Raw genomic sequence first — 8,400 nt, 5'->3', positions numbered from 1 at the left:
TGCAGGTAAAAAGGCAGAAGTGGAGTTAAGATCCTTGTGCAGAGACTCCTGCAAACAAGGAGAAGCTATTTTAGGAAAACTCTGCCTTGCAGAGAAACAGAGGAGGTACGGCATTGTTGCAAGCAGCGCTCAAACCGTGACAAACCTTCAGCTGAGATTTCACCTCCCCTACAAAGTTTATTTACATTTACACGGGAAGCAGCGAACAGGAAACCGTAATTACAGGTAAAAACAACATGCTAAAAAGAGTTTGCAAAGCTGTGCGCTGAAGTCGGGGACTGTCACAGATGAACTCGCCCTTATCGCGGTGCCCGAGCCCTGAGCCCGGCGGGGCACTGAGGGCGCTGGGGCCGGGCCCGGCTCCATTTCCCGCCCGTCACCTGACGCCTCTAATGGCGCCGCGCGGCCACGTGACCCGCCGCGCGCCCCACGTGACCCACGGCCGCCGCGCCCCCTCCCCAGCGGCTGCGGTTACCGCAGTCCCCGGGCCCGCCCCTGGCCCCGCCCCCTGCTCGCGGCCCCGCCCCGCGCCGCTCCCTGCGCGCGCGCCCTCAGCCCCCCCCGCTTCCCCCCCTCCAGCTCCCGGGCCGGGCGGTGCGCGCGCGCGCGGCCGGCGGCGCCTCCTCAGAGCGGCCGCGGCGGGTTCGGCGCTGACGGGGCCGACGGGCCGAGACCGGCGGAGCGGCCGGAGCGGGCGGCGCCTCTTCCTCCCTCCTCCTTCTCCTCTCTCCTCCCTCCCGCATCCTCCTCCTCGCCCCCCTCCTCGCCCGCCTCCGCCCCCCCGCACGCAGGCACCGCGGTTCCCGGCACGGACAACATGGCGGCGGTGTCGGGGGCAGGGGCTGCGGGCGGCTCCGTCAGCGCCGGCGGCCCGGAGATGGTGCGGGGACAAGTGTTCGACGTGGGGCCGCGCTACACCAACCTCTCCTACATCGGCGAGGGGGCCTACGGCATGGTGTGGTGAGTGCGGCCGCCGGGGCAGCGCCCTTGCCCCGGACAACTCCCTCCTCCCTTCCCTCCCTCCTTCCCGCCGCCCTGCCCGGCCGCGGGCCCGGCCCGCCCTTGCCCTCGGGGAGGGGGAGCAGCTCCGTCTCGCTCTCCTCAGCTCTGCTTCCCGCTCCGTGTTCCCGGGGTTGTCTCTCCGGCATCACCCTTCTTTCCTCTCCCTCCCTGCACCCCCCATCCCTCCGTCGGTGGGTGCAGCTGAGCGTCTCGTTTCGTTTCGCTCCTGCGTTTATTTTCTTTAAATCTTGTGCCTGTGGAGTTGGTCGCGCTCGTTATTTCCTCCGTCTCCGTAGTGCGATTGCAGACGTTCAGGAAGGGGGGAAGGTGGTAAATGCTGCTGGCAGCCCCGCGTCCCTTCCGTGCCCTGCGAGGGCTCACCTGGCTGCAGCAGCCCGAGGTCGTGGGGGATAAAAAAGGTGAATGTGAGCGCAGGAGTTGCTGCCGCTGCCTGACTTTGCCCAGGATGTGCTGGCTGTGCTGCAGAGCTGGCCGGGCTAGTGCCTGCGTTAACGTGTGCAGGTGAAAGTTCTCTTCAGCTGTCCTAGCTCTAAATTCTATTGCATTATAAAGACTTAGTCTGAGACTCGCTGAAAAGCGATCGTGTATGTTTGCTGTGGTTAACATCGGTCTTACAGAGCGCCGTGAACGAGCTACAAAAACCGTGAACTAACTGGATTAAGAGTGTGAGATGGATTTTTTTTAGCAGTCTCCGTGAGCTGTGTGATGCTGTGTGATCTGTGTATCTAATGACTGGGTTATTAACCTGGCATGCTCAGTGGCCTTACTTAAGATTTCATATTCTGTCTTCCATTAGTTAAAAAAACCTGTAGTGCTGAAATAACTTAAGGGATGCAGATGAAAAACTCTTTTTTGTTGCGGTTTTATCAACTTTCTTGCAACACTGCCTCTGTTTCTTCAGTATGGTTTTTGACCAGAAGTACTAAAAGCGACTTACAGGCTGTGACTTCATGACAGCTTTAGCAGCATTAATTTCTGTCTGTGATGAGGAATCTTTTGTAAAGCAGTGCATTTCTCAGTGAGGACACCTCACAGCCTTCAGCTGTGCGCTACAGATTTTTATAGCTGTAGGTTTTTGCACATAGTCAGTGAATTGTGCTGGCCTGTCACGATGAAGTCATTGTGTGTTTCAGGGAGGGAGCTTTCATCTAGGCCTGAGTTTAGCTGGGAGATGAACCTCTCTCAGTTTTGTGTTGTGGCCTTCATTTTTTTTTTTGCTGTGAGAAGAACCTTCAAAATGTAAATCAGAAATCCCGTTTACAGTGTAAAAATATCCTTGTTATTGTTTCAGTGTTAGAAATCACAGCAATATATCTAGTCCAAAACTTGTTGATGTAGCTTCTGGTACAGGCTGTACTTTACTATGGTTATTTTATCATCTGAACCAGGGTAAGGAAATGAGTGCAGATAATCTCAGTAGTGGCTGCACTGGCTTGCACTCACAGTCAGGTTTTTGAAGGTCCTGGGGAATAGCATTGCCGAGGTGTGTGCTGGGGACCGGCCAGTTCACTTCCAAGGGGTGTTAAACACTGTGTTTCACAAACAAAGGGAAAAGCTAAAATGTTTCACCACAGATCAGGGACTGCAAGAAGCAGCACGATGGCCGTTGATGCCCTTTTTTGGCATCTCTGTGCCAGTGAGCAGATTCTGCCCCTCCAATTCATGTGTGGTAAACTTCTACACTGAAACTGTCTCCACTCCAAATCCAAAAGGTTGGTCTTTATTTGAAAACTTCTTTTGATACTTTGTGTCTGCTGTGAATGCTGTACAAAATCACTATCAAAATTTCCAGATTTCCAGTTCACTTGAAATACACACTTGGCACTGTGTTTTCTGCTATGAAATTATTAACATAAAATGCCACATTAAGTGTTTTGTGCTCTTGGTTATTGCTCTTGTGCCTTGGGTGTGAAGTGACAGGGAACAAAGTCTCGGTTTATAGCGTGTACTTGGTGAGGACAGTGCTGGATGCACTTGCAGCAGTGCCATGGCAGCTGTGCCGTGTGCTGGTGCCTGCAATGAGATGTGATTGCCTCAATCCCAGCCGGGCAGGCTGTGCACTTCGCTGCTCTGTGCTTCGTGTTTTGCTCTGCTTGCTAATGCAGTGAGGATCTGCAGAAGCCTCTCCCTCAGGGGTGGGGTAGAGGGCAAGCTGTGAGTGTGCAGATGGAGATGTTTCCTGCAACTGCAAAATCCATTTAAATTTGTACACTTTAATAAAGGAAAGCAAAGCAGGCCCTGATGGTTTTGTTTTAGACCCACAGCTCATGTGGAGCTCTTCGGAGATGATGGTTACTTACAAGTGCACTGTGCATAAGGCTGTGACATGGCAAACGAGTGTCTTTTGACTCTTCAAATCCTTCACTCTCTTTCTCGTTTTTGTCCTAATTCTTATGTTTCTACATTATTGGATTAGGGATTTGAAAACAATAAAATTCTTTTGATTATATGAGTAAAAGGGCAAATGAAGTTTTCTTAGGATAGTGCTGTTATGGTCAGTCTTCCATTTTGATTTTGCAGCAGAGAGAATAATGTTTGAGAAATATTGATCACACCATAAAATACCAGTACAGGAAATAGAGGAAGATGTTGGCTGAAGAGACTGTACGTGAATGTTCTCTCATCTGGATTTGAAAACCCTTAAAGGCATTTAACTATTTTCCTTAGTGCAGTCATTTTTTTACATAATCAGATTTTGAGTAAAAATAAACTCAGCAGAGCAGTGTATTATTTTCTGCTGTGTTGTGGTTGCACTTTCTCAGCTTGGTAAGCAGAAAAGGCACGTTATCAGGCCAAACCCATCCTAATGTCCTCCAGTTCAACTCTGCCAGAACCCTCCAGCCTGTGACACAGCCTTTTGCCTTCTGTTGCAGAGGGTGAAGTGGCAGGGGGTGGATCCCTGTCAGAGCCCTTTTCTAACCCGTTTTTGTTTTGGTCATTCTGTGTGTGAAACTAAGGGCTGAGCACAGAGCACAGTTTGAGCCAAAATCCTCAGCACTTCCTAGGACTGCAGGACATTCTTTGAGCAATTCCTTAGTCACACAGTCATGTTTGTTACTCTGACTTCATTTATCCAAATATATGTAAATGTTGTGTTGCCTTCTTCCTCTCTGCTTTCACTTAAGCATTGTTAGTTCTTTTGAGGGGCATTGGGGCAAAGTTCTTTAAGTGACTTTTTCTTTCATTCAGTGATAGGATGTTATCAACATCAGAGTTAGATGGAATGCACTTTTAGAGCAGGTCTGAGAGTTTCAGAAACACCTTTCAGACACAACAAATTGGGAAAGGTTGTTGGGGTTGTTTCTTTCTCTCCTTATGTGGGCTTGGTTTTATTATTAGCAGTAGTATTGTTTTAAAGCAGCCTGTTAACAAGCTGTACTTCAAACACACTGGAACAGCAATAAAAACATGATAGAGCTGAGCTTTACATTTCCAGCGTGACTCGTTCTTCCTCCAGTTGGTCAGTGGTAATTTGGCAGGGATGATAGTTTGATAGTGAAAAACAAATAATCATTTTGGAAAGAAATGGTGAATTGAATGTGATAGGGATGTTCTCATTTTTGTCCTAGCTTTTGGAAGCTTTTTTTGTCATCAAGCCTCTATGAATGTGAAGTAATATCAGTGCTGCAAATAACTGCTTATAAATAAGCAGTTGAATGCAGATGAGTGCAGTTGGAAGAAAATAATCTGCAAGCTCAAATTTTGGATTTCTTGCTCTAAATTTGCCATGTTACAAAGAGAGCTTTGTGTTATGGATGTGCTGTGAAAGAGTGATATTAGAAGTTTAGGTAGTCAATAGTTAAATGCTGAAGTAATACTGAAAAGAATACTTAAAACATTTGGCAGTAGATTCTTTAAAGTTACACTTCTCTCTACTGTTTCATGGAACTGCCCTACTTTTAGAGCATCAATAATTTAAAATGAAGAGAAGCATATTAATAAAGAAACTAAAAGCAGAAAGAAATCAGGAATAGAACAATCTGCAAGGCATAGATATTGATATTAAAGCCTTAAATTTGAATGGAATTGATGGTTGCATAATAGTTTCTTTTGAGTTACATAAAAAGGTGGATTTTGCATCCTCTGTGGGGGTCAGCACGGTGCCTGGGGTGGGCTGCTCAGCGGCAGCGATCAGGAAGGGCCGTTCATGTTTGCTCTGTTAACTCTTGCCTTGCTCCAGAGAGACACAGAGCCTTTAACCATGGAGCCGGTGCCGGGTCCGTGCCCTGTCTGAGTGCGCTTTAGGGAGCACAGGTTGGGGCTGCGTGTCAATTCCTGCTCATTAACGTGTTCTGTCTGCGTGATAAAGACAGCAGGGAGCTGATACAACTCAGCCAACCCGCCCCAGTGCAAGGATCAGAGCAGGGAATTAGGGAGTGTAATTGGTGGCTGGTTATCAGCTTCTTCCCTCTGGGGGAAGGCAGATGGAAGCACTTCCCTCCAGTCACTCAAGCTTCTAGCACTTACCTAACCTGCCGTGGGAACCCAGAGGAGAAGCTGGAGCTGCTTTTCCTGCTCTCCCCGGGGATGGACAGACAGTGGCCCCCACAGGCTGAGCAGCAGGGACGGGCAGGAGCCCCTGGCTCGTGTCAGAGCTGCCTTCCAGGTTCGTGGAGGATACGAGGCAGAACTTGTGCTGTCAGCCCAGAGCAATGGGATGCTGCCTTAGCTGAAGAGTGCAGCTCGTGGACACTTGCATTTTATGAGTAAATACACATTTTTCTAGCACAGCATGATCCATCCCATGGGACAGAGATGACTTGTGGGTTTTCTTAGAAGCATGCTTTATTAAGGAAATAAGGCTTGTATGTTCACAGCGTGTGTATGTGGCTGCATCTGCCCATCTCCCATAGCCGTACATAGGATTCTAGTACCTGTTGCCTGCCTTCCATCAAATCTGACAGATGGTAAAAGTCTTAAAGATGGAAAGTTATTCTGCAGGTTTCACAAAAATAGGTGTTTTGCTCGAGTGAAGAGATCCTGTGTGCTGCTCCACTGGGGAAGAGACTGTATTGGGTCACATGTGAGAAATCAGACTCCCTGAGGAGACACGACATGCCCCAGTTTCACAGATGGATTTATTGCTACTCCTGAGACTAGAAATGTGTATTTGTAGGACACCAGGCTCTGTTAGTTCAGTGGCTTCTTGTTCAGGGGTAGGGATCTGCAGCCCAGAGAAGAGTTGGTGCTTTACCAATTGAGTAGGTGTAGAGCTCAGCTTGTGTTGAAAAGTAGTACTTCGCCAGCATCCAAGGTTTTTATAATGCTTTTTCTGTTGATGCTTTGTCAGTTTTCAGCTGCTGATCTAGAAATGAAAATAACTGATTGATTTGGTATTTAATGAAAATATTTTATGCCATCTTGTTATGGAATATTTCACAGCATAATGTAGGTTGAAAGGGACTTTCTGAGGTCATGTAGTGCAACCTCCTACTCAAAGCAGGGCTGATGTCAAAATTAGACCAAGTTGCTCAACATGTCCACTGAGTATTTCCAAAATCTCCAGGGATGGAGATTCTACAACATCTATGGGCAACTTCTGGTTTTAGTGTTAAACCAATTGTCCAGTGATACTTTTCCCCTTAAAAACAGAGAGTTTGCCCTGCTGCAACTTGGGACCATCCTCTCTTGTCCTTTGTACTCTTTGTCTCTGAGAAGAATCTGGATCACTGTTCTCAGTGATTCCCCTTTATGTGACTTAAAAGAGCAGTTGGATATTTTTCACCACCACCCCTTTTCCCCCTCCTTGCCTGTAAAAACCCAGTTTTTTTCAATTTTTTTTTCTTTCATGTCACATCCTTCAGCTCCCTATGCATCCTAATGGTTTTCTGCTGGATTTGGTCCAGTAGTGGAAGGGAGGAAAACTGGATGCAGAATTCCAGATGTGCCCTCACAGCAGGAATCAGTCCCTTGACCTGCTGGGTGTGCACACAGCACAGCCCAGTCCTTGGTCAGCCTTCATCACTGGGAGCTGGCACTGCCATGGATGAAGTTGGATGTTGTTCTGGTAATTTGGAGAAGGGTTTCACTTAAAGTGAATTATTTTAGGAACTTTCAAAATAATATTGGGAAAAAATCCCAAACCCAGAAACATTTTATTAAGTGATTTCAGTTGTATTTTATTTTGATTTCCAGATCACTCAAATGAAGTGTATGGAGCTATAAATGTATTCAAAAATAGAACTTCTATGTTTTTGTGTTGTAAGGGAAATAAAAATAATAGTGTAATAATATGAAATTCAGCAGTGTAGTTCATTTCAGGTGATTTATCTGTGTGAAATCTGTGTTTTATTAGTTAGCAGGATGGTTATTAAAGATGCTGGTTTGCTTGTGGATGAATCTCCTTTTCAGTAGAGAGCTTGTTTTCCTTTGCTTTAGTACAACGTTTGGGTATATGTTTGAGCTATTCTCAAACTCATCTTTTCGCACGGTGCACAAAAAACCAAATGCAGTTCATTGTCAGCTTTGAGCAGGTAGATGGGTAAGATAATTACAGCTTGTACTAAATGTCACTGATTCAGCTAGCGTGGTTTGATTTGGTTCGTTCGGTCCTTGGCAGGGTTTCCTGCGCTCCATCGGGGGGCAGGAGTTGGTTTCTGTTTCACAGCATTCCTGTCCCCACCCGTTTCCGGAGCAGGGACAGCCCCGGCTCCTCCCGGCTGCCCGGCCTTGGGCCGTGCCCCTCGCACTGCTGCGTGCAATTCTGCTCTGTGTGTGTCTGTCTCGGAGAAAGGCTGGAGCAGAAATATTTTTCTGTTAGATTTGGGCAGAATCTTCATGGCAGTCCAGTTTTAGCAGAGTTGTTTGTGCACATGCTTTTACTGTCCATCTGTTTGCAGTACCCAAAATCACAACCACCTAAGCTCCCCAAGAGAAAATCTCTTCTCCTGGAAGTCCTTCTTTTGTATTTTAAGAGAATTTTCATAAAATACTGAAATACTCTGTGGTGATTAGGATGCAAATGAGAGTTTTTGTTACATGGTGGAAAGTAATTGGTCTGTGTTGTGGGTATGTTTTAAGTACGAGCAGCTCGCAATTAGGCTGCAGTTTATAATGTGCAATTACTTCATTTTGCAGTTTTTCTTAACGTTTGCAGCTGCCACTGCAGTACTTCACTTCTTGCTTCTTCAGAAGGAGGCAGATTGCTTCACCAAATATTGCTGATGTGTCCTGAGTAAAATTTCAGGTCATTTGAGCACTCCAAATCAATACTCCCCAAAATGCTTCAGTCCGGAATTTGCCCAGTTTTATTGGGATTTGGATGTTGCAAAATATCCCAAATGACATTCAGGTTGACTTTCATATTGGATTTTTTTGAGTGTTTCATAATTGTGAAATAGCTTCCTTTCAACTACTGGAGCCAACATGTCTTAGTGC

At 46.9% G+C, this 8,400-nt stretch overlaps 1 protein-coding gene across 1 annotated transcript in view; it reads left to right on the top strand.

Moving 5' to 3' along the window:
- The first annotated feature begins 592 nt into the window (after positions 1–592).
- The window catches only part of MAPK1 (mitogen-activated protein kinase 1), a 31,123-nt gene continuing 23,315 nt past the window's right edge, over positions 593–8,400 (top strand). The window contains exon 1 of the mRNA XM_064727142.1: positions 593–960. Coding sequence (XP_064583212.1) covers positions 818–960 — 143 coding nt within the window. The 5' untranslated portion in view covers positions 593–817. The remainder of the gene's footprint in view (positions 961–8,400) is intronic.

This window comes from Zonotrichia leucophrys, chromosome 15 (genome assembly GCF_028769735.1).
Source record: "Zonotrichia leucophrys gambelii isolate GWCS_2022_RI chromosome 15, RI_Zleu_2.0, whole genome shotgun sequence".
In the NCBI taxonomy this organism is placed as follows: Eukaryota; Metazoa; Chordata; class Aves; order Passeriformes; family Passerellidae; genus Zonotrichia; species Zonotrichia leucophrys.
The sequence above is the reverse complement of the archived record's forward strand: the minus strand, read 5'-3'. Positions and strand labels throughout refer to the sequence as shown.